At 44.0% G+C, this 26,827-nt stretch overlaps 1 protein-coding gene across 2 annotated transcripts in view; it reads right to left on the bottom strand.

Annotated features, from left to right (window-relative positions):
• Window positions 1-3,545: 3,545 nt before the first annotated feature.
• FAM120A (family with sequence similarity 120A) overlaps window positions 3,546-26,827 on the bottom strand; it is a 117,363-nt gene continuing 94,081 nt past the window's right edge. Inside the window, exons 11-18 of one of the 2 annotated variants that reach the window (XM_010375119.2) lie at window positions 26,122-26,371; window positions 18,881-18,995; window positions 12,990-13,199; window positions 11,593-11,776; window positions 10,885-11,022; window positions 8,352-8,493; window positions 7,301-7,397; window positions 3,546-5,431 (exon numbers count right to left, since the gene is read on the bottom strand). In XM_010375119.2, the coding sequence (XP_010373421.1) occupies window positions 5,120-5,431; window positions 7,301-7,397; window positions 8,352-8,493; window positions 10,885-11,022; window positions 11,593-11,776; window positions 12,990-13,199; window positions 18,881-18,995; window positions 26,122-26,371 (1,448 nt within the window). In that variant the 3' untranslated portion in view covers window positions 3,546-5,119. The remainder of the gene's footprint in view (window positions 5,432-7,300; window positions 7,398-8,351; window positions 8,494-10,884; window positions 11,023-11,592; window positions 11,777-12,989; window positions 13,200-18,880; window positions 18,996-26,121; window positions 26,372-26,827) is intronic. The other variant, XM_010375120.2, reaches the window with a different exon arrangement.

Here is a 26,827-nt window from a genome sequence, read left to right as displayed (position 1 = left end):
CGGAGGGAGGGATGAGAGTCACCCCTAAGGTTAGCATCCGTCATAAAACACATGTATTCTGCTGTCTGCCCCATGCAATGCAGAGGTTGGTTCCCTCTGAGCAGGGAGAAGGAATGCAGGGCAAGGAGGGGTGTCCTGGAAGGTAGAGCAGACTAGCACTACCTTGGTCCTTGTTGGTGATGATACAGAGGAAGGTAGAGACAGTGAATTATTTCTTAAAATTCTTACCTTTGGCCTGATTGTTTGGGAGATCATGAAACAGCCAGGAGAGACATTAGAAGTTCCCTGTCAATTGAAAAATGAAGAAATTATGGGCAAATTAAATGTAAGAGGAAATGTTCACCCTCACTAGAAATCAAAGTCATGCAAGGCCGGGCGCGGTGGCTCAAGCCTGTAATCCCAGCACTTTGGGAGGCCGAGACGGGCGGATCACGAGGTCAGGAGATCAAGACCATCCTGGCTAACATGGTGAAACCCCATCTCTACTAAAAACTACAAAAAACTAGCCGGGCGAGGTGGCGGCGCCTGTAGTCCCAGCTACCCGGGAGGCTGAGGCAGGAGAATGGCGTGAACCCGGGAGGCGGAGCTTGCAGTGAGCTGAGATCCGGCCACAGCACTCCAGCTTGGGTGACAGAGCGAGACTCCGTCTCAAAAAAAAAAAAAAAAAAAGAAATCAAAGTCATGCAAATAAAAACCCATTTTTTAACCTGTCAAATTGGCAAACACCAGTACCTTGACTGTGCCCAGCAGCCAGGCTAGTACAGACAAACAGCTACTGGACCCCGCATACCAAGCAGCATTTCAGGGCTAAATCAGCAGGAGCACCAAAAGACTCCCTTCCCTCATTCTTCCCCACTGGGAGATCCTTCTGGTGAAATGCTAACCAGGAATAATGACACTGGTCCTCGCAAGACCCACCTACAGGGTAGTGTGGATACCTGGAGCCCACTGGGCATCCAAGCACAACCCATCCTGCCCCAAAGCCTTCAACAGACCACAGCACTGGAGGACACAGCAAGCCCTGCCCTCAGGGTGGCCATGGGCTTCTCCACTCTCCACGGATTCTCCTTGGCTGGGTGCTCCATTGCTGCTCCTGGCCCAGACGTGTATTCCCAGATAGCCTCCACTCATGGCTGCATCATTTGCCCATGCCACCCATCTCCCCATCTTCTTTTTCTCATTTTCTTGCTTGAAATATTCTTATTTGTACACATGTATGTTGTCCCCCTACTCAAATGTAAATGCCAGAAAGGCAGGGGCCTTGACATCTTCTATCCCATGGGGCCTAGGGCTGGACCTGACATGGACTCTCCCCAAGTGCTTGCAGAACAAGGACATGTCCAACCATGCTGGTGGGGAAAGACTGAATATGTTACGGTGCAGCCCCACCGTGGAGTCTGTGGGACTATGACAGGATATGGTATGTTAGGGAAAGGCAATCATCAAATGATGCTAAGTGGGGAAAATGTTACAAAATATTAACATGATTATTTTTTGTATAAGAAAAAAATCTATATATTACATAGAAGGAGAGAGACTAAAGGTTAAAAACAGGTGTCTCAGGATGGAGGAATTACTGGGGACTTCTTTTCCTTTTTGTGTATCTAGCCAGTATTTTTTAAACTTACCACAATAAACACATACTGCTTTTGAAACAAGAAAAAACAAAAAGTAAAACCTATTTTTGAAAAGGAAAAGAATAAATGGCCAGGCGGGAGGGCATGCGACTTGCCCCAGGATATCATGCTGCCAGGAAGGTGAAACATCAGCATCTCCGTTCAAATCCAGCCCGCACCAGCGCCACCCACAGTCACTGGCCCTTGGGCCTTCCTCTGCAATTCTGGTGGTGTGGGAGGAGTGGCCAGCATGGCTCCAGCAAGGAGGGGTGTCCTTGGCCTCCTTGTTCCAGCCACAGGGTCGCTGGAGCCCCAGCACCCTCTCCCTTCCTCTCTCCTTAATGCCCAAGCCTGCACCTACTGGGGCTTTAGGAGCGGGTGGACAGACCCAACCTGGAGCTAAGGGTTGGATTGCAGCCCAGTCCCTGCTGCGAGTGACCTGGAGCAAGCTGTGCTGCTCTCTCACCTACAGCAATTGCAACTAAGAGACGAGAGCCACCGGCAGGAAGGAGCACCTGCTTGTCAGGGAGCAGAGAGGGACCCTTGACATGCGCGCGCTCCTGCTGCTGAGACTGTGCTGTTTAGAAGCCTGTCCCTCTCCCCTCTTAAAGCCAGAGGGCTGTCCCCGTCAGTTTGCTATTCTCAAGTGGGGTGGACCTGCCCCTTGAGAGAGGGAAGAAAAGCGCATGGTTGTCATGGTGGGAGAGGCACTGCCTAGCAATGGGTGGTGGAAGCTGGTGGGCCTGGAACGTGTTCCTCCACGACGCTGTCCCTCTGCCAGGCATGTGCGATCCAGAGTGGGTTAGACTTGCTCCCGTCACAGGCAGGGTCCTCAGTGGAATCGTGTTTTTGAAAGACCGAGACGTCCGGGCGCCCCCATCTTCCCACAGCACAGAGATGGGCTGGGTGGCCCGCCACCGGAAGGCTGGCGCGGAGGGACTCAGCCGCAGGCTCGAAACAGCGGGCCACCGTCAGGGACGGGCGAGTCAGGGTAGGAGGAGGCCCTGGAGTGAGTGATAACTGGCTTCACTTCCTTCAAACTCTGAAAGCCCGCCCCATAAAAGCCTGCCCCATAAAAAGCAGGGGTAAATTCGTCTGAGGTCTGAACAGCCAGGACCAGAAGAGCTCTCAGGGTGTTAGTTGGAGAAACTGGCTCGGCTCGGGCCTTGCTGGCACTCGGGCTCCCGGGGTCTGCTCAGTCCCTCTCGGGACACACGGGTCTCTGCTGGGCCCGGCGCCGGCCTCACACACAGAACGGGCTTCACGGCGCAGGCTCGGCCGCCGGGAGGAAAGAGGCGGGAGTAGGCCTCACCGACACGGCCCCGCCCCGCGAGCTGCGCGCGCACCGGGGCCTGCGCGGTGGCGGACTGGGAAGCGCCACGCAAGGCCCCGCCCCGCCCTTCCACAGGAAGGAGACGCGCCCCCGGGCGAGCGCCAGCCCCTCCCTTGAGCGGGACCGCCGCGGCTCTGCTGGCCGCCTCCGGCGCCGTTAGCCCACCATCTGCCGCTAGGGGGCAGCACGGGACGCTTTCCCGAGGCGTTCGGCGGACCTGGGTACGGAGACCTCATATCAGGCTGCAGAGAAGAGCCTTCAATCAAAAGGATAGCATGAAAAACGGACTATACTTGTAACATCCAGCTTTTAAAACGTGGTGGAGTCAAATGTATTGCTTCCTCGGGGCTTAAAAAAACCTTTTCTGTAAGTCCGCTTTATCTGAAATTTTTTTAATCCCCTTGGTTGCTTGAAATTTAGCTATCAAGCAAATTAATCATATATTAATGTTCCTCTAAGCCGGAAACCTGGAATTACTTTGAAAAGGTAAAATATTTTTAAACTTTGGTTTTCTCATCTTTTTAGTCGTCGTTTCGATTTGAATTAAACCTCGGTAAAATTAGCTTTTACAAGTGAATTTAAAAGCCACGCCATACTTTATACTAAAAGAATAAAGATTTTTATTAAGCATTGTAAGTTGCATTCAATAGCCTTCAGATACACCACACCACAATCCATCGACACTCAATCAAACCCAACAGCAGTTCATTCTTGCACAATCCATGAGTTAGGGCAAAACTCCCTTCAACTTACAGTAAGATCCTACTTAGCTCTTGCGGGCAGGGGTTGGGGAATTACACCTCATTTCTGATCACTAATGTGATGAAGAGCATCAGAAGTATATGAAAACGATAAGAAGTGATTCTGATTTCAAAGTACATTGTTTGGAAACATTAACAAAAACATCAAAATGATAGAAGTATACCTGCTTCTACTAAATTCTTGATGGGAAAGTTCTCAAGAACAAGCAATTTGTTTCCTGCTACAGAAGGGGGGGGTGGTTTTTTTTGTTTTTTTAAGATCAAAGGGTTTTTTTTCACAGAATTTCATATTTGCTAATATGAAGGCATAAAACAGCAACAAAGAACAATAATGCATACAGCAGTGAATACACCAGGGTAATGTTGATATTCGAAACGGCTAGATAATTTTTGGGGGGCTTTAGAATAAATGCAACAGAGGTCAATAATCACAAAATTTTAAGGTTAGAGCAAGATCAGTCAATGACTAAACAGAGTTAACATCTTTTATAGGACTATTACTGATTATTAGCATTTTTGTTTTGCAAATGGGCACATACTGGTAAGAATGGAAGAAAGGACGATAACATGCATATTAACTACACACTTTAAAAATTATGAACCATGCAGAAGTTTAGCTCAAGTAGTAGTACTAATGGTCTACATCCGATTCAAAACCACATAGTTCATTGATCACAGATGCATGGTATTAGTCACGAAAGTTTCAGAACACATTGTGTTGATTTTGAAAGGTCATTTGCATCTTCTAAGATTTCAACTTTATCTCCATTTAACTTGCTTGTAAAGTATGTATGATGTATTGTATATTTAAAATCAGCAGAACGGCAATATTACTCTATAATTTTTTAGTTTTGATAGTTGCACTTTTTTTTTTAACACAAAAGAACCACATCAACAGTGATGAAATTTAAGAAAGAAAAACTGTGGTTGTGCCTTATTTCTTTCATAATCATAAAAATCAAAGCCTTAAAGAAAGCTTCATTGTGAAACAGTAATGCAAAATCAAATATAATGGCATACATATGGTGCCAAATGCTAAAAATTATATTTTAAGCTATATATACTTAAAGACTGCCAAAATTTGTTTTCTTTATAGTTCAAGAAACACAACTAGAGGCTTTTGTCATAACCAGTTTAAACTTTATGTGTACTTCATTTTAAGTGCGGGAGTCAAATGCTCTTCATTTTCTTTCTCTTTTTTGTTTTATTGTAGCATTTTGACTACAACTGGTTAAAACTAAAAATGTGTTGTTTAAATCTCTGATATCAAAGAGGGATCTGAATTTCCAAAGTCCTCATTTTTCTCTTACGGAAAGGACAAAATGTACATAACTGCAGGCTCTCTTTCTCTCCAGATATTCCTAAATCCTTACCCTTCCAGCATCCTTCACCCTCTATAAAAAATAAGTTTACTCTTCTTTATTTAAGACAGCTGCCTCCAGAGCAGCTTCTCTGCGGCAAGCGCTGTCTGTACTTAGTGCATTTAAATGAGGATTTGTATTGCACGTTTTAGAGTCATTATTCAAGGCACTTTCAGAGTGGCTGGGGGCCCTGGCGTCACCCGTGCTCCCGTTCATCTGGGGAGCCGGTTTCTCCTCGGCCATCACTCCATTTTCAGCCAGGGACCCGTCTGAAGACATAGCAGAGGACTTCGATTCCCCAGATTTTGACTTAAGTTCTTTGGCCACTTCTTCTGCTGAAGCAGCGTAAGGAGGTCTGCCCTGTTTAAAATGAAGGACAACAAATGAGAAGGTGGTTTCTGATAAACAGGAGAGGGAGGATGCAAATTTTGGCCTAATGACACTCTGAAGATTCAAGAGCAGAAAATGCCCAGCTGGGTCCCTCTAACCCTGTCTTTGCTTTGACTTTTGGGCGGTAGACGCTCTACCTGTCTCAGTCAGTTCCCTCCATGGCCCCTTCCCTCAACTCTCTGTAGTTAATATCCTGAAAATGAGGGAAAATTCCCCCTTCAGGAGATCTGTCTAATCCTTTGAATGGCACCAAATTGTTTAAAGTAACAAACGCCCCTCAATAAGTCTTCTATAAAACTGCGACTGTTCCCACCGCCACAAAACAAACAGGTCTCCCACATCTGCCTGTGACATGCAGTAGTGCACATACCCCATTTCTACTGGGGAACTATACTCATTGCTAGGGAACCTCAACAAGAAATCTGCACTGATAATTACCACGTGTTTGTGAAATAGCTCTTCTGAATAGGTCTTCCCCACTCCTCTGAATAGATTTAAAAATAATTCTCTGAAAAAAAGTGGTCCTTGAGACTAATCCAGCACATTTTCTGAAAGACATGGCTCTCTGTGAAGGCAGTGAAGACAGATCTTGAATTGCTTCTATCATTAGACCAAGGCTCAACCTTAGCATGTAATACGGTGGCTCTGTTCCCTCTCGGTGATGGGCCTGTCCCATACACCATCGGGTGTTTAGCAGCATCCCTAGGCTTCACTCATTAAAAGCCAGTGCCCACACCAAGTTGTGACAATCAGCGTCTCCAAATGTCCCTTGGAGGCCAATCACCAGGGCTGAGAGCCACTGTCATAGACTAACTCGGTGCTGAAGAAAACATGGATGGTTTTCACCTTCAAACGTTCATTTTACAGACGAGAACAGGAATCTTCCAGCTCTCGTCATCGCATCCCCTTCCCAACAAAGATGGTGGTAACTTCCAGCATCTTCTAGGCCTCCTATTCTGAAAACCAGGGTATTTGCCTTGTTGATGACAAAATCCATTCACTCAACCAGATGGAGATGTGACCCTTGCCTAAGGAATGACCTCCATAAACCAAGGGTCCCCACATACTCTCCTACAACAGCCTCTATTTTAGCTTCCAACCCTAAAATTTCAGAAATACTAACACACCTTCTCCATCAATCAATGCTATCATCATTTTCTTTGAATCTTGAGACAAGTAATACAAAACATAAAAATATAGCAGGACTGCTGGGCATGGTGGCTCACGCCTGTAATCCCAGCACTTTGGGAGGCCAAGGCAGGCAGATCACCTGAGGTCAGGAGTTCGAGACCAACCTGGCCAACATGGTGAAACTCCAACTCTACTAAAAATACAAAAATTAGTCAGGTGTGGTGGCATGCACCTGTAGTCCCAGCTACTTGGGAGGCTGAGGCAGGAGAATCGCTTGAACCCAGGACGTGGAGGTTGCAGTGAGCAAAGACTGGGCCACTGCACTCCAGCCTGGGCAACAGAGCAAGACTCCATCTCAAAAAAAAAAAAAAGAAACTAAAAGTGGCTGTTCCAGCTGCGTCAGGGCCAGGCAATGCCCAAGGTGAGCCCAGCCCATCGTGTCACACCAGGCGGGAAGCCACCAGAGACACAGGGTCATGGCAAAGGGGAGAGACCACCTGAAGAGGCACTCAACAGCAAAATGATCTGGGCTCTAGGAAATGGACATCTGGTGAGCAGCTGTGTGCCAGTTACTGTGTTAGATGCTTGACAGCTAAAACATTACCCTCACAGCCCTTCTGTCTGAGCACAGGCACTAGAAGTGCAAGCTCAGACAGGAGACATCCCTGAGGGCACTGAACTGGCACAAACATCATGTTGTCTTCTTACCTGAATTGCTGCCTGGTTTTTGTAACCTCTGCCATAGTACCTTCCACCTCTTCCAAATGTTCTAATCACTGGGGTTGAAATAACTCCTCTTGGACGCCTGAATGAATTAAAAAGGACAACAGTAAACACTTAAATCTGTTACAGACATTTAAGATAGTATCAAATGATTTGGAAGCCATCCAGTCTTACACTTTATGAAGCACTGAATTAACCCATTGATGCCGGAAGTTGCCATTTTTTGAATTTTTGCAATCAGACTTTGGTGATGACCTTGAGCAGTAGGACATAAATAACTCCCACATGCTTCGCGTTCCAATAATGGAACACTAGGCATAAATAGGTTAAGTATGATTATAGGGAAGATTTATTCCAAACAATCTTATTTTTTTGGTTTATATCCAATACATTTGCAGTCAAATGCTCTACCCCTGAGCTACATCCCCCATATCCACTGCATTTGATTTGAAAACTAATACTTTAAAAATGCTACTTCAAAAAAATTGTTAAGGCACCTGGTTAATTGAAAATTGCATAGTTAATTATTTAATAATGGTTAATTAAATAATTACATAATACTATAAATGGGATCCTATGCAAACATATAAATGATGTTAAAGGCCGTGTGCAGTGGCTCACACCTGTAATCTCAGCACTTTGCGAGGCCGAGGCGGGTGGACTGGTTGAGCTCATGAGTTCAAGACCAACCTGGGCAACAGGGCAAAACCGTCTTTACCAAAAATACAAAAATTAGCCAGACATGGTGGCACATGACTGTGGTCCCAGCTACTCGGGAGGCTGAAGTGGGAGGATTGCTGGAGCCCAGAAAGTCAAGACCACACTGAACTGTGATTGCGCCACTGCAGTCTAGCCTGGGTGACAGTGAGACCCCATCTTAAATAAATAAAAACTAAATAATTAAATAAATACAAACGATATTAAAGAATGTATCTAATGATATAAAAATGTTCCTACTAAACTTCAAGTCAAAAAAGCAAGTTAGAAGCTGTTTCTGTTATTTATACAAAAGACATTTTCGTGGCCCAGAACTTACCCTCTAGCTGGTCCTCCGACAGAAACCACCTGCAGGGGGAAAGGCCCCCGGCCCCCACGGCCCCGCCTGCTCCCAGCCCAGTGGCCAACCACAGTGCCAGCTATTTCTAGTTTGCCTCCCTGAGAAGGTATAGGTTGGACTCCTGCACAAAAAAATATACGAAAAGACACAATCTTTACAATCACAGAATTAAGAATAGCAAAAAGATAAAAGCAAGAAACTTCTTTTCAGTTTTGGTTTATATTTACTATGAAGCTACTTTCTCCTGTTTTGTACAATTTTTTATTCTGTAGTGTATCTATGTGCACACTGTTTGACTTAAAACTATTGTGAAGAACCCATGACAACTGAATTAGGTTACAACCGCAAATGTGCAAGCCTTTTCAGAGAGAAACAGACTCAATAAAGTGTTGTCATCAGGTGCGTATGGCATGCCTTCTATATTACCAAGATGGAAATCTGCAAACTCTGAATGTTTTTCTCTTTAGGCAAATACTTCCAGGTTTACTACCTTAACTGAACATCATAGAATCAATTAATATAGCCTGTATTTCTTATTGTATTTTTAAATTAGAATTTCCATAAGCAAAGTCACAAATAGAATTTACTAACTTCTTTTGATTACTGCAAACCATAAGCTTTCTAAGAAAATTCTCTAATTGCTAATTGGCAGCAAAACTTCTGATTAAAAACAAAAAAATAAGCAAATAAAAGCAGACCCCAAGCATCTTGTTTTCTGACAGTGGAAATGGATAATAATAAGCTATCATCTTGCTGTTAGCTGTGGCAATTCGGCAGTGTCCAAGAGAAACCTACAACAAGCTTTATATTTTCTTGTAGCCACATGAAAAATGTACAAAGAAACAGAGGAAAGAAGTTTTAATAATGTATTTAACTCAGTGTATCAAAAATAACACTATTTCAACATATAGTCAAGATTTTTTGTTTTTTTTTTGAGACAGGGTCTTGCTCTGTCACCCAGGCTGGAGTGCAGTGGCACAATCATGGCTCACTGCAGCCTTACCTCCCAGCTCAAGCGATCCTCCCACCTCAGCCTCCTGAGTAGCTGGGACTACAGGTGTGCACCACCACACCTGGCTAATTTTTAAAATTTTTTGTAGAGGCAGGGGTCTCACTATATTGCCCAAGCTGGTATTGAACTCCTGCCTCAAGCAATTCTCTCTCCTTGGCCTCCCAAAGTGCTGGGATTACAGGCATGAGCCACTGTGCCTAGCCCAAGACAAAAAAATTGATGAGCTATTTTAGTCTGCTTCCCATTTTAAGTTTTAAAATCTGATATGTATTTTACACATTCTAGCCAGAGCTGAAGTGCTCAACAGAGCAGTGGCCAGCAGCTACTATACTAGGCAGTGCAAATCTGAGTTCCAGACACAATTTTAAGAAAATTAGGAAGCAGGTTCCTTTTATCATTCCAGTCTAAAAATTCACTTCTTGCCCTACACTATCCATAGTGCAATCTCCCCTCTCCCTCCATCTTTGATCCCAACTACAGGCCAGCCTCAGTTTCAAGGCACTAGAAGGAGCTGAAGCAAATCAAGAAGCAGAGAGGAAACATGGCTGCGAGCTGCGTAAGGAGCAGTCACAGAGCAGAGTAGCACCCTGCAGGAGGCCGGTTTGCAGACGGAGGAGGCAGAGAGGCATGCAGCTGCACCAGGGAAAGGAGAGGCGACCTGCAGACAGAGGGGGTGACCCACGGCCAAATCTGCAAGAGTCACCTTCCTGCACAGTTCCCTTGCTGGCCTCCCTAACTATCCCATGTAACTGAGTTGGAAAAACATTGTTAATCAAGAGAGAAAGGCTTGCCCATCCTCAATGCGACTCCAAAATCACATCTGAACAGTCAGTCCTGTTATGTGACTTGGGCAGATTTAGATCTGCAGTCCCAAAATGCGGGATGAGGTCAAAGACCCAGGTGACTGGCTTCCGATTATAGCCCCGTCACAGGATACTGCTTCCTGGGCTAAATGTTAAGACCCTTTTCTCCTTTGCAAGCTGAATACAAATGCAAAGAGAAGCACTGGGAATCTACAGTAAACTGCCTTGTTTATATTCCCAACATTAGATCTTTGTTTAAAAATGTTTCTGCGAAACAAACTGCGACAGACTTTTTATGTCAGGAATTCTGCGACCATTAGAATGTTCTATACAAGCATGATAATCTTTACCAAAAGATGGCTGCTTGGGAAAGAAACGCCACTATTAGTCAGCAGCTCATCCTATGAACACGAGGCGATGGTCAGGTTACCCAGGTGCACAGAAAGGTTCTGTTCTAGGTGGACACTCAGTGGTCTACCCTGAAAGGAGAGACTGGCCACAGCAGAGCCGCTGCCGAGCCCTGAGGGCAGCGAGTCTCAGGAGGAGCGGTCAGTGAGGGCCAGAGCGGGGACCCAGAAGAAAGGCTGTTCTGCTGGAGGAAGGGCTCATGAGGACAGTAGAGGAAGGAAGGCGCCAGACGATGGAGCGAAGGAAGTGCTGGCAGGCAGAAGCTCTGGGAAGGGGTAGGTATAATTACCGCCCTGGGACTTGCTAGTCCTGCTGCTGTCACTGCCTGAGAAGGCTCCGCAGTGTCCCGATGCTGCCGCCACACGGAAGGCACGGTAAGGGCCTGTTGCTACCGTTTCCCCATAGGGGCCTCCAAAGCCACAGACGCCTGTGGGACCCGGGGTAGAGAGAGAGGGGAGAAGTGTAAGGGACAGGACTCAGGGCCCTGCTGGATATTCGGGCAGAGTGGCCCCTGCCTCCTCCAGCTGCCATGGAGGGGTCTCCTGGCCCCTCTTGTCACCTCACTGTCCTGTGCCCATGGTCCCTGGGGACCAGCATTGTAAGGCCACCCTCCCTGCAGCAGGCCGTTCAACAGGGCACTGGCATGGGGCTCAGGATGCGCCCTGGGAGATGAGTCCTGGAAAATGGCTCTCTCTGACCTGGGTGGGCTTATTTTCCCTTACACATGAGAAAAAAATATATCTTAAAATGTGAGCAGAGTTTTCAGCTTGACTGACAGATTTTACGATGCAGCCTTTGCATTCGCATCAGCAGGTCCCTCTCCCCTATCTCCAGGATCAAACTTGCTCCTCACGGACTTGAAGAACTGCTGCTGCGGGACCTCCAAGACCAACAGTGACAAGGTCAACAGAGCAGTTGGGCTTGCCTATAAGGGCTGCACGTTCTTTACAGGAATCTGGCATCTGTTACCCACAGGAACACATCCCAAGCAACTCACCTGCAAAGCCTCTGCCCCTGCCCTGAGAGGGTGGGACAGGCCCAAAGTGCCGGGGATATGCAGAGGCAGGGTAGAAGGGCAGGGCAGGAGGTGGCGGGAAAGGGAGCGTGTGGCTCTGCCGGGAGAAGCTGAGCCCCTCGAGGACGCTCTGGCGCATCTTCTCTACCTTGGCAGCCTGATCAGCCTGGAAGTCAAGGACCAGCATGTGAAAATGCCATCCACAGGGGGTTTTAATTGAATTTAAATGAGCACTAAAGAAATAAGATCTATCAACTGTACAGTTAGTTCCCTTTATTCATGAATTCTACATCTGCAAATTCGCCTACTTGCCAATGTTTATTTGTAACCACAAAAATCAGTACTCATGGCAGTTTTCTGGCCATCTGCAGACTTGTGCAGATCACAGCAAAACCTGTTGCCCTGGTGCGCCGGCCCCAGCTGAGGCCAGACAGGAGAGCGCTTGTCTTCTTGTTTCAGCTCATACCGAACACAAGCACCCTTCTCACAGTTTGTGAGGTGCCACGCGTCTCACACTTCTGTCCTTTTTTGTTGGTGATTTCACTGTTTAAAATGGTCCCCGGCTGGGTGCGGTGGCTCACGCCTGTAATCCCAGCACTTTGGGAGGCCAAGGGGGGGTGAATTGCTTGAGGTCAGGAGTTCAAGACCAGCCTGACCAACACAGCAAAACAGTCTCTACCAAAAATACCAAAATTAGCTGAGCATGGTGGCAGGCACCTGTAACTCCAGCTACTTGGGAGGCTGAAGCAGGAGAATCACTTGAACCTGGGAGGTGGAGGCTGCAGTGAATCGAGACTGCACCACTGCACTCCAGCCTGGGCCACAAGAGCGAAACTCCGTCTCATAAATAAATAAATAAATAAATAAATAAATAAATAAATAATGCTGAAGTGCTGTCTGGTGTTCCCAAATGCACAAGGAGGCTGTAATGTGCCTTACAGAGAAAATACATGTTACAGAAGCTACTGACTGTGAGTTCAATAATAACGAGTCAATAATCCATACTATATAAGGTGTCTTTAAACCAAAATGCACATGCAATAAGATTATATAGATTGGTTGACAAAAATATGTGTCCAGAGCCTTGAAGGAACCCAGTGCCTTGTATTTCCCCTAGGAGCAATGGTTCAGCATTCACTCATTTGGCATTCGAGGTGAATTTTAGAACATTACTACCACAAATAAGGAGAAACAATGTTGTATCAGGAGCTTGGCTCATCCTGGGTACTGAAGTGATGTTTAGTGACACTCAGCACCAGGCCCAACCTAAAACAGAATCTTGAAACACAGGATGATAAATATGGTACAAAAGATGACAGATTTAGCCAACGAGCTTTATTCATTGCAGTCAAAGGCAGCCCCCTGGCCCCCCAGCATACCTGACCATCACAGAGGTCGATGAGCGGGGTCTTTTCCCGGCTGGCTTTAAGGAGTTTGGATTGGAAGAGCTTCCCATCAAAATACATCCAAGGACAACAGTGTTCCCAGGGGATTGGCTGTCCACATGCATCATTTGCAAACAAGGCCATGTCTACTCCACTCATGAAGAGAGCTGATAGCTGAATTCCTCGGGGATCTAGGTTCTCAATCTTTAAATTGAAAAGAGTAATTTCTATGGAATAAGAGTACTACAGTATTAAATTCTTCCAATGTCTTACTAAAACTCTCCAAAGTTAACAGAATATCCCTCAACAAAACAGCACCACTAAGTAGTAGACCTTATATTGACCTAACACTGGCCTCATTTGAACAGAAATACTTATGTGATATAACACATTTGAATTTAAGAGAATATTTTATAAACATACTCAAGTATTTCAGGTTGAGTTTATAAAGCGTTCTGCAGTGTCGGGTAACACTGTACTTAAGGCTGACATGTGACAAAATGAGCAATGATCTGTGGTCTCCTCAGAGTCCAGAGCTCCACAATCTCTTTGTGAAGTAACACTTCACATTTCAGATCTGCACACAGGTAACATATTAACAGAAAGAGTGCCAAAACTGAACACTCTATTAAGATTCTGCATTTTCAAATAGTTACATTAAAAAATATTTGGTATAATTACATTCTAAAATAAATTTGTACTCTATGTTTACATTATTTTATATGTCAATGTTTTTAATTGCCACTTATCAATAAGACTGCCAAAATGTCTTCTGGAGAAACGGATAGCTTATAAACCAAAGAAGACAACAAAAATATGGTTCTTGAACCATACACACTACTAGAATTTGCACAGACTACTTCCCTCAGTGTTGAGAGCTGGGTGCCTACCTTCTGTACGTAGAGCCCACGCTTCTAGTGTCTGATAAGCAGAGTAAGAAACACTAACATGAGTACAGTCAACTCTTGATCATCTGTGTGTGAAAGACCTAGTTTGTGGATTATCCAGGATAAAGGATAACATTTTAGCTTTGCTCTGGCTTTTGTCTTCCGACTTTGGTGGCTTTTCAAGAATGCAATGTTTATGGGAGATCAATCTAAGCAATGCCTATATGTGGCAAGTCAAAGGGCCTTTTCATTAAAGAGAAAAAGGTCATTCTGGTGCCAAATGCTAATAAACTTACGATCATCTGCTGTTTTTGTTGTTTGTGTTAACATTCCCTATTATCAGCTAACACTGTTTCCCAACCTTTTTCTAAATGTTCACAATGCAGTTAACCTTCCAAAACCTGGAGAGGTCTGTTCACCAATTTATAAAAGGTGTTTACACTTCTGGATCCTACTGTACATCACCAGCTCCTCCTTTTCCCATGTAGTTGTTGGGAAATGAACTAAAAAATGTTCCCTTGGGAGCAGGTAGGGCTGGGGCGATAGAATTAGATGCATTTTTATATTTACGTGCAAAGTGGAGGAACAGAGGTCATACTAGAACAAAATGGAGAAAATGTACTTGATTCATTTAGACCCCAGCCACCCCCACCTCTGAGCTGCAGAAAGGGAGAATTCTCAAGGCAGAAAGAGGGAGCCGACCCTGCTGGAAAGCGGCCAAGCAGAGGTGTGGCCCATGAATAATAGGACACCCATCTCTTGGCCCCTTGCACTGCAGAAATGATGACCACAAATCCCTTCCAGTCAGGTGGGACTCCGCTGCTTCTAGCCCAGGGGCCTCTGTGCCCCTCTCTCTGCCCTACACCAGAGAACAGAGAATCCAGGTCAAGGATTAGGGAGCGAAAATGTTGCTATAAAGTTGTTTGCCTGGCTATCCAAATGTCCAATTGTCAAAACATAAAATGCCACCAACACCCTCTGTGAAAGCACATGCAGCACCACCCTAACGGGTTTTTTTGTTGTTGTTGTTGTTGTTGTTGTTGTTGTTGTTGTTGTTGTTGTTTTGAAACAGAGTCTCACTCTGTCATCCACGCTGGAGTGCAATGGCGCAATCCTGGCTCACTGCAACCTCTGCCTCCTGGGTTCAAGCGAGTCTCCTGCCTCACACTCCCTAGTAGCTGGGATTAAAGATGTGCACCACCATGCCTGGCTAATTTTTGTACTTTATTAGTAGAGTTGGGTTTTCACCATGTTGGCCAGGCTGGTCTCAAACTCGTAGCCTCATGTGATCTGCCTGCCTTGGCCTCCAAAGTACTGGGATTACAGGCATGAGCCACAACGTCCAGCCCCTGCAGGTGTTTCTTAGGAACGGGCTGGTGATGATCACATCCAATGTAACTCAAAACCACTCATCTGGCAAACGGCTATCTGCATGCCAAACTTAAGAAACAGCAGCAGATGTATATGGAACAGAAGCACCCTAGTTAAAACTATTAATCTCCACATTTGCTGACAGGAAGAATATAGCAAGGCTACAGTGTGTGTGTGAGTGTGTGTGTGTGTGTGTGTGTGTGTGTGTGTGTATTAAATGGCCTTAACATTAAGGGATTACACTTTTAAGAATTTTTTAAAAGATATTTATAGTTCCAAGATAATTAGTTCAATTAGCATTAATCTAACAGAGAAAAGTTCTTAGAATAAGAGCTTGCATAAACAATCTGAATAAAAATCTTGATTGCAGTGTAAATTTGCTTCCTTTGACAATTTTTTAAACTTACATTATGTGGTGTTTTTCTTTCCCTAAATGTTATATAAATAATAATATTTAATATTTATGGGGAACTTAAGAAATATGTATCAAGCGCTGCTTTTTCATTATCTCATTGCCATCTCTAAACAACAAAGAACACAGGCCCCTCGAAAAGAGTACTCCCTTGTACAGACGGGTCCCAGAGGGTTCAAGGTCACAGAGCTGGTAATTGGGAGAACCCAAATCTGAACGCTTGATTATAAAAATGGTTGCAATACTCACATTCTAACCTCATTCTATTAATTGAGATAAAATATTCAACATCATCCAAAGTTCCTCAACTAGAGAAATACAGACAAAAAATTCTGACTTTATAGGAAATACAAATATGGAAGTTAATCTCTCTGACCAATTAGCTCAAGAACCAAATTCCAGTAAAGTTACTTCGTCCAACATCTGATTACTGGGCAACAGACTCTTACTTCAATTTGTCATATTTACCTATATGCAAAATAATTCTTACACGTATCACAGACATGTTGCACGCCCCTAATACTGTCTTTAAAGCTCTTCATTTTCCATCTTTTATATTCTGCACTTGGCATGTGAAACTGTTAAAAGAATTTAAGGCAATTATAGGGATGTCAAGGCAAGGGAGAAAGATACTGGACAAATACTATAATGGTGCAAAGTTCCTTCTCATCCTTTACCCACCCTCCTCAAAACACAGGGTCAGTGCTAATTTTACCTTAATTACATTCATGCTGGTAACCTAGGAGAAGGGCTTAAAAAATATAACAGGAAAAATGAGGATCATCAATTACTGTCACAGGTATTCAAGGAGCCACATGGAACACTCTCAATTATTCATGGACATGGCGGACGAAGAAAGCATGGATGAGATGAAATTCTTAAAAATTCATTGTAACTAATGGTTTCAATGTCTTTTCCCACCAAACCTCCCATCAGAAAAAGCTAACAAGAGTCCTAACTGTCATCACTGGGTTTTTCCTTCCTCTTTTCCTCCTCTGATGGCCAACCACAGAGTGAGCGATAAATGGGAGAAGAGAAACAGGGTCTGGGCAATCCACAAACTGGGTAGCAGGCCCAGACACACCAATTAACATTCAAGAGTTGACTATATCACAAACCATGAAATGGTGTATTACAACAAAGCACTGTTGCTGCTTTTGATATTGCAAAAAATTTTAATGGTTAAATGAAAATGCAATTTTATAATTTAATTTTCTATCACTGAATTTTGGAACCCTCAGCTCTGCATAGGAATTTTTGTAGCATTTAAATAATGATCATTCCTATCAATTCTCAATCTGATGATAGCTGAGAGGATCTTCAATCTTAAAAAACAAAAAAGCAAATAACTGCCTTTCCCCCCAACAAATGCTGTTTTTCCTTATAGCTCTTTCAGAATTTACACTAATCATGAAAATGAAGCACTTACAGGTGTAGGCTGCTCTTACTAAAGGGAACTGTCGACCTCCAGACAAGCAAGACCCAGAGGATCGATGAGTCAGACTGAAGTTTACTATACATACATACTTCTTTCTGAGCACATCTCTACAAATGTCTGGCTTTAGATGAAGAACCAGGAGAAAACCATGAAAGCACTAAGATCTCAAAAGAACCAAAATGAAAGCTTCGAGTGTGATTGTTTTTCAAAAGTTATATCCTATGTGTTGATCCAAAAATGAAAAGGATATGGGATATAAGATGAACTTTGAGTAAAAGTAACTTGATGGTGAATAAGGCTTAGTGGGCATACCTGATACCTGGCGGTCTGATTTTCAGAACTGGGATGTCAATACTGATGTAATAATCTATATAAGAGAAACAGGAGTAGAGGTAGAGGGATGGCACCACACTCTAGCAAAAGTATCTCCAACCCCCTGAAGCACAGTCTGTGACGAAGACGGTGGTGATGAGACAAACCAGGTGAGGACACGGGAAAGGACCTGACTTAGCACCAGCCACACTGCCTGATGGGGACACCTGACCAAACATTGAAAACAGAAACGTAAATTCAAAAACATTAAAAATAATAATTTCTGTCTAACAAACAGAAAAGCTTGATCTACAAAGTAAAGAATACAATTTGAAGTGAATTCTCCTAAGTTTTGGTTTTTTTACTTAGCTTATTTCTAAGTCATAAGAAGTCTCAGGTGGGCTCCACACAATTGAGGAGGGGGGCACTTCACATCAAATTACTCAATTTAACATGATAATTTAGGGAAAACTAGAAATTTATTAAGCAACAGCTATTGAATACTGAAAATCTATTAAGTGAGCCTAAAATTCCCCTCTATGGAAAGAATGCCTTCATAAAGAATGCCAAAAAGATCTAAAGGTGAAGGCAATTTTGTGGAAAGAGATTAACTGATTACAAATCAAACTCTATAAAACAAAACAAAACAAAACAAAAGAACTGATGGCAAAGAAAAAAACGAAACCCTATACATTGAAAAGAAAAGGCTGATCTACTAATTTAACTAGCTTTGAAAAGTCTTGAACTTTCTAAAATTTAATATGGAAATTAGAAAGCAATTACAACCATGTGAACCAGGTAACTAATGAAAGTATACTGAAAAAGATATTCACACTGAAAAATTAGGTGACAACTTGGAGCAAAATCAATATTGTCAAAACAAAGAACAAAAGAAATGACTAGAAAGCAAAATTAAAAGGAATATGATGTTAAATGTTGACTTAAAAGGGGATAGAAATGATGACGTAACATCGTTGACTTCAAGTGGTTTTTATGAGGGATTTTATAATAGTGGAGGGGCAAAGAATATTTTTTAGAGAAAACTAAGGTTGTAATTAGGAACAGTGAAATGAAATAAGAAAAAGAATCCTTGCTAGATGTTAGAAAATTCTTAAGATCAAGCCCTCTCAGGGTTTGGAATCCCCCCTACAATATAAAAGGCAAGTTTATTTCACGATGTGATACATAAGAATAAACATCCAATGGTAAACAAGGGGAAACCATTCTCTGACAAAGTGGGACTAATCATTTCCAAACTGGGAATAGCAAATCCATAACTAGAAAGGAACATTCCTTTTGCCATGAAGACAATTGATCAAGTTCTTATCATATTAGTATTATTAGTTTAGTGGACTAAAGCAATTAGTTTAAAGAATTAGCAATTCTGCCTGTTGAAAGTTAGCTGTATTACACCAAAATCCAAAGCGAGACTGTCCAAGACAATGCAATGAGGCTGACAAATTACCTTGAGCTCCTGGAGCTGATCAGGCTCGTAGAGTTTGGGGGACAGCGCCTGAGCCAGGAAGGCATCCAGCTCCTGACGCCGCAGGATGCGTGCTCCCGGCCACTGCACCATGTACCTGGTGAGGGGCAGAAATGAAAGGCTGGTGATTACTGAGTGGTTGCCCCTCATATGGACAAGCCCAGTGGGAGGTTCTAGGTAAATTCCGGATGATGTGAGCTAAGAAGACTCATGTGATTTCTTATTCAGTTTTTCTACTTTTCTACTTTCATTTGACGATGCCATTACAAATGAAAACAGGATGATCAGAATGTTTTACTTTAGAGTAATTAAAAATAGCACACTAAATTATGGAGACTGAAAACTAGCTGGTCAGGGATTTTTGATACAACCTCACTCTTGTGAAGCATTTAAACCCTGAAAGTACATGCTAAGTACCAATTTTCAGGATTCATTCATTTTTTTGTTCAAGCCAGGATACCCAGGAGGCAGACTCTAGGTATAAATAAGAAAGACAAATCCCGAGATGAAAAGCAAAGACCATTGCCTGGCCACTCTGCAGCTGCAGGTCCATGGAGCAGGTAAACAACCGAAGATGGGGTTGGTAACACAAGGTGAGCGGGAGTCAGACTCAAGAAAAGCAATGCGTAGGACCATCACTAGAACCACAGCAAAATGTGTGCACCCTGAAGTGGCTGCTAAAGGACAATCAATCTCCAAATCTTCAGCTTCAACTAGAACAGGTCCACATGGGAGTCTCCTTCCCTTCTCAGTAACAGCACTGCCTGAATCACAAACACCCTGGAGCACTGCACGAGGCACAACCTCAAGGAGTGTGTCTGGGTGTGAAAAAGTGAAGGGCTAACTATAATGACTTGGTCATAAACCTTTCTGAAGTCTAACGGTTCCCAGTTCTTCGCATTCAATAAACTTGAAGGATGACCTAATCAGGTTGCCGGCTGATCACTAAACATAACTTCTGATGATAGATTACTACGTGATCTCTGGCAAATAATTCAAAAGGAGTTCAGAGAACCATGACATGCTTAACAAAGCTCTTTCCGTTCCCACCTGCGAAGTCTGCTCAGTGCTTAACATCTGAGTTAACAAAACCCAGGGTTAGAGTTGGTGCTGAGCACTACGTCATTCTTGCATTAATTAATATTCATCCATGGGAACACAAACTAAGTAGGGGAGGTTCTGGATAGCTCATTGAGATATATTTTCAGTTGGAGCCCAAAGCGGAAAGTTTATGTGCTCACTAGGTGCCAAGGCATTGGTCTAAGCACCTCACACACTTTAACTCATCTACTGTTACAGAAATTCTGAGACAGGAATAATAATTATCCCAATTTAGAGAAGGGGAAACTGAGGCACAGAGAGCTTATATACATCATGGTCAAATTAATGTGGCAAAAGTAGGATGTAAATGCAATTTCAAGGTGAACAAACAGTGAATGTTACATTTCTATAGTATTTATATTTGATGAGATACATAAAAGAGTGACGTGAAAGTTTCATTTAATTAAACCATCAATATTTGCAATGACAAAAATCACATCCTTTGCAATTGATTGACTGCTACAAATCTTAAATACAATGGTCTTACTGAGGTTTTTTTTATTGTTTTGTTTTGTTTGAGATGGAGTCTTGCTCTGTGGTCCAGGCTGGAGTGCAGTGGCATGATCTCAGCTCACTGCAACCTCGCCTTCTGGGTTCAAGTGATTCTCCTGCCTCAGCCTCCCAAGTAGCTGGGACTACAGGTGCCCGCCACCCCACCTGGCTAATTTTTGTATTTTTAGTAGAGACAGGGTTTCACTATGTTGGCCAGGCTGGTCTCAAACTCCTGACCTCGGGTGATCCACCCGCCTCGGCCTCCCAAAGTGCTGGGATTACAGGCGTGAGCCACTGCACCCGGCCTGGTCTTACTGAGTTTTAATCAGGGCTGGATGCAAGAAACAGCAAATATGAAGAAGGTCCCCTCCTCCCATTTTTGTCTCAAAAAAATTATATACGATGTTTTTTGCCTTAAGTATCTATGTTTTATGTTCCTTTTATTTTCATTTCTTTTTATGTTTTAAATTGAGGTAAAATACACATAAAATTTACCATTTAAGCCATTTTTAAGTGTACAGTTCAGTGGCATTAAGCACATTCACATTGCTGTGCAACCATGACCATCATCTATCCACAGAACTCCTTTCATCTTCCCAAACTGAAACTGTTCCCCTTAGACAACAACTCCCCAGTCTTCCCTACCTCAGCCCCTGGCTATTGGTTCCTTTTACAATTTTGTAATCCCAGCACTTTGGGAGGCCGAGGCGGGCGGATCACGAGGTCAGGAGATCCAGATCATCCTGGCCAACGTGGTGAAACCCCGTCTCTACTAAAAATACAAAAACAAAAAAATTAGCCGGGTGAGGTGGCGGGCGCCTGTAGTCCCAGCTACTCAGGAGGCTGAGGCAGGGAATGGCGTGAACCCGGGAGGTGGAGCTTGCAATGAGCCGAGATGGCATCACTGTACTCCAGCCTGGGCAATAGAGACTACGTCTCAAAAATAAGGAAATTTTTTTTTTTTTGAATCAGAAAAAGACTGTCTTGCAGACACACTGGTTCTTTCAGGATCTTTCCTGGTTTTCCTGGCAGCTAAGACTCTCAGAACTCAACTTTGCCAGGACAGCAAACAATTTTGTTGGTCAGACTATCTGCTATTTCCTCCATCTGGCATTAGATAACAGAGTTAGTGTTTAGACCCTTTTCATCGTAGGTCCTCTGAATACCTTGCTGGATACAGAGTATGAATTACTAGATACATACATACATACATACATACATACATACATACATACATAACATACATACATAAAATACCAAAACACAGAGATCCTGGTTAAGAGTCAAGGTAAGAGCGGCTGAGAACTTAACTCTCGGTCAGCTTCTCTATTTGTGCTGTTCCTACCTGTGCATTTAGAATGTTTTCAGATCCCTTTTACACTACTAAATCTACCTATGGTATTTCTGGAAATTTTTTCTCTCCATGTTCTTTTCCGTGCAATCAAGCAGATTATGAAAAATTTATTTAATGGGCTAATATAGCCAGCTACAGGGCCTCAGGGAGTTCTGCAAACTCCCGCAGCCTTCGTTTCCTTACCACAGAAGGGTGGGGGCAGCATAAATTGTTCTGGAGCTCTCCTAAGGCTGAATGACCTTGACCCTATCTCCTCTCGCTGCCCTTTACAAGCATGGAAGCCGGGGTGAACCCAGAGCTCCGAAAGGAAAGAAGCAGGCCTCAGCCAGCACAGGCCGCCTGCCGCATCACCCAGGCTGACCACCAGCCACCCGGGTGGCACCTCCAGAGCACACACTGACGGCGTCAGCATTGCTCTGGAGCCTTATGGCCTCCATCCCTGTTACTGTATTTACTGATTTAAGTCAAGTTTTTCTAAAACCTAACCCAGTCTGCATCTTTGTGTCTGCCATATTGCTCCTACAAGAACATAAGCTGCTGCTTTTGGACAGGAGCCTTGTCTATTTTATCCATGCTGCAACCCCAACAAAGACCTGCTCTGCTCTGTGCCCTCAGCCTGCACCCTCACACAGCAGCAACCTCTGCTCAGACTCCATCCCCCGTCTCTGCTATCAGGAATTCTAGAGATTTGACTGATGTTCTTCCACTGTCCATCCCAATTGCTGCCCTAGTATAACATTTAAAATATATGTATGCCCGAACTCTACCTTAACCAAGTGATCGATGTTAACGTCACTAGTAAAAGCAAAAACTAAACTGCCTTAGGGAGCAATGAGAAGACCACCATACCCCTTCTGTGGGGTTCCACCCCAAATGCATCCCCTGACTCTAATCATGAAGAAACCTGTGTCCAAAAGAAATTGACAATAGTCTACAAAGGAATAAAAAAATATAGCCATGAGCTGGCTACCTGTGTTTGTAAAGAGAAGGCTACTGGAGCATGGTCGTGCCCATTCATTTCTGTCTTGCTAACGGCCATCTCAACAATGCTGAGGAGACGGCTCAGGTGTTTCCGGGATCACTGCTGAGAAAGGGCCAGCACTTCGCTGCCAGGCCCCAGGCATCGAGAGGAGCAAACAGAAGAGTGGGCTGGGAGGCAATGCCATGAGGACCAGCTGCATGCATGGCCTCTTCCCTGTCCGTGCAGCTCAGTGCTCACACACAGCAGGCCACGAGGCACCAGCCACAGGAGGGGCAGAGTAAATAGAGCAGATGGGACGGCATCAAGAGTCTGGGCATGAACTTCAACACAAAGCTGAAACGATGTGACCCTAGCCCCCTGCAGTGCAATAGCAGCCGTAGCCGCGGGGCCCCAGAGTGTGTCCTCACTCAGGGTCCCAGTATGTACCTTAGGTCAAGTATATGGTGGCCAGTCAGGTGCTCTGCTAGATTAAAGGCCATGTATCACACTAAACTTGGAAGAGAAAAATACAAAAAAAAATCAAATTCATTATTGCTAATTTGATCTCACAGAATCCAAAGTCTTAAACTGTCTATGAATATAATACTGTTATTGATAGAAACATGCCCTTAATTGAATTTGCCATCAGAGAAAACCAGAAGCCTCTAAAAACAAAAATAAAGAAGGAATCAGCTGGGCACAGTGGTTCATGTCTGTAATTCCAGGACTTTGGGAGGCCGAGGTGGGCGGATCACCTGAGGTCAGGAGTTCAAGACCAGCCCGACCAACACGGTGAAACTCCGTCTCTACTAAAAATACAAAAAATTAGCCAAGCGTGGTGGTGCATGCCTGTAATCCCAGCTACTTGGGAGGCTGAGGCAGGAGAATCACTTGAACCCAGGAGGCGGAGGTTGCAGTGAGCCGTGATCACCCCATTGCACTCCAGCCTGGGAGACAAGAGCAAAAAACTCCGTCTCAAAAAAAAAAAAGTAAAAAAGGAGTCTTTCCCATCAGTCAGTCTTCAATGGAAATCACGTTCAGCTGACACACTGTGATCTAAGTCAATCTCCATTTAATTGAGTCTTCCTAAGTAAGTTATTGGCCTTAACATTTGTTACCAATTTAAGAACCACCAGGAAATAAAAACATGAATAAGCTCTGTCCCTCCCTTCCTAAAGTCAGGTAGTTGGGACCCAGTGGGAGGGATGGTCAGTGCCTTCAAAAGCAGTGCCAGCCCAGAGGGTGAGACGGGTCCCAAAAGAAGCAGGGGCAATGGGGACTGCGCCACACAGGGATCCTGACCAAGTAAGGGGCCATGGGGCTTCGCAGCCAAGCCTCTCACTGCCAGAGTCAGAAGCTACGAATGCAGCAGGATGCTAGACCGTACCCTAGGAACACGGGGAGGGACACTGGACTGTGCCAGCTTGGGGGGACCGGGGTGAATCCACTGTTTTCAATGAGATATAGGAATACGCAGCAGCAATGTTAGGGTGGATCCTCCCATGCTGCACTGGGAGGGCCAGGGCTGCAAAGTTCCCGCAGCACGGAACCTCCGACTCTGAGAGCCTGGCTTCTAAATGCCATCCCCTACTTGGAGGAACTGGGGCTGCTTGGAGAAATGGGGATCCCAGAGCTGAGGCAGGGAGACACAGGGGCAAGCAGAACATCTGTGGAGAAGAAAGGAGGTGCTCAGAGAAGATGATGAAGGCCAGTTTGCAAGGTGACAAAGGGAACATCAAAACAGAGGATGGTGCAGTGAGCTGAAGACCCCTAGAGAAACAGGAGGCTCTGAGTCCGTGCTGATAAAAATGTGCTGGCTGTTTGAGGAGTGAAACCTTTACAGGGCCTCCAAGCTCTTCCACACAAGATGGTTACAAAAGGTGAGAGCAGCTCCACACGGAGAAGCCACAGTCACCCTGCGCCAAACCCTCAGAGCCAGTGTCCTGCCTAACGGGACAGAAGGAGGTGTGCATCCCCAGGCAGGGCATCACTCCTGAAAGCAGAGACAATCTGGAACAGGAACAGGTTCCTTGTCATAAAGGACACTGTTGGGACAACAAGTCTAACAGCTCTGAAGGGTGGAATGGACCACAGCATCACTGTGGATTGATTTTAATGGTTCTATGGTGGTTATGAAGTAAAATGCCATCAATTGTTAGAAAATCAGTAAAGTATTTAAGTTAAAAAAAGTTTCTGTGTTGTACTTGCAACTTTTCTCTATGTTTGGGGTTCTTTTAAAACCAAACCAAACCAATCAACTCCAAAACTTAAAGAACATCCAGTATGCATCCCAACTCAATTGAACTTCAAAACATCAACAGTATCTACCCATACACCTGAGCTGTGGGCTGTGAGGGCACAGACACAAAGACATCCCAGCAGCAGGACCACACCAGCGCCCACACCTTGGTTTCCAGACACCTTTTTCATGACAAGGAACCAGGGCTGCTCTTTGGATAGATGGCTGACGTTGGAGCAGGGAAACACAAAGCATGCCTGAAGCATCTCATAGGGCAAAAAAGCAAGGAAGCTCTCCCAAAACAAGAGGATGGTGTGTGTCACACGGGCCCACCTAAGAGACCTCCCAAGGCCAGAGTCGGGACAATGTGAGTAAGGATAAGGCAGAGCTGATATAACCCCAAGTGAATTGATTATGACCCTATAAAAAGAGGAAAGGAGCCCATACTGATATAAATACGGCATGTGCCACACTAACGTGTTGGTCAACAACAGACCACATATATAATGGTGTAAGATTATAATACCATATTTTGACTGTACCTTTTTCACATTCAGATACACAAATACTGACCATCATGTTTGTGTAAATATACTCTATGATGTTTTACACAATGACAAAATCACCTAATGATACATTTCTCAAAATGTACCCCCATCATTAAGCAATGTGTGACTGTAAATGATTAAATAAATGAAGGAAGAAGAAGTGGCACATTTTCCCTATAGAAGAACTCCAAATAATATATAACAAGAATCCCCCTCTTATAGCCTTCAAAATCTTCAATATTTAAATAATAAACTATATTTAACATCATTATATAATATTTACATACCATACATGCTTACAAAATATACCTATAAACATATTGTATCATATAAATTAAAATATATTTTGCATTTACATAACCTACACTTCTATCACATATATAAATACAGGACGAGGATAAATTTCAAGAGACAACATGATTGATCAGGAATAAACTTTACATCCTTTCTCGAACTCATCTGACACCATGGTCACAGCCCCTACACCTGGCTGGGACCCAGGTCCCAGTTCCCATGCATGGCACCCACCGTAAGACGCAGCAGAGCACCATGAGGTGAGTGGGCACGTTGGCAGGGTTGAGCATGGCTGGGGTGTCCGACCTCATGCAGGCCAGGAAGGCCCTCATCCTGCGGTTCTTGTCCTCCACCGCCTTGCCCAACCACAGCCTCTTCAGGTTGGGGCAGGTCCACTCCCTGAAGGCAAGAGCTTCAACCAGTTCCGGGGTTTGGGGAGACTTCCCTTTGTAAGCTGCCCATTCTTTAATGATCACTGGTGAGACTACAGAAAAAAAAAAGCCAGAAAAGACACATTCATGCATCATTCACCTACTTTCAGTCTTCGCAAACACAAGCAGCCCTAGTAACTGGTCTGAAGATTGGCCTCTCAGGTAACAATGCATTCTCTCCTTAGCAAACCACCAATCATCAAGTCCTTGTGGGCATTCTGTTTGCCCCTCTACTCTGTGCAATTAATGGCTCATTCAGATTTTCAGTTAGGCCACAAATAAGTTTCATCCAATCAAATCATGACTTGATTTTCTCATATAATTAGTATGTATAAATCAAGATGTTAGACAAAATCCATTTTAATATTTTATATCTACAAATAGTTTTAGTTTTAACAATTAGTGTAATTCACAGAAGTATGTGGTTATCTAATTATTTTAACACACAAAATCCAATTTGGACAGCTAATCCCTTTCTACATGGATAAATACCCTCAAAAATTAGATTT

The sequence above is a fragment of the Rhinopithecus roxellana genome, chromosome 16 (assembly GCF_007565055.1).
Source record: "Rhinopithecus roxellana isolate Shanxi Qingling chromosome 16, ASM756505v1, whole genome shotgun sequence".
In the NCBI taxonomy this organism is placed as follows: domain Eukaryota; kingdom Metazoa; phylum Chordata; class Mammalia; order Primates; family Cercopithecidae; genus Rhinopithecus; species Rhinopithecus roxellana.
This window is presented reverse-complemented; position numbering and strand designations above follow the sequence as displayed.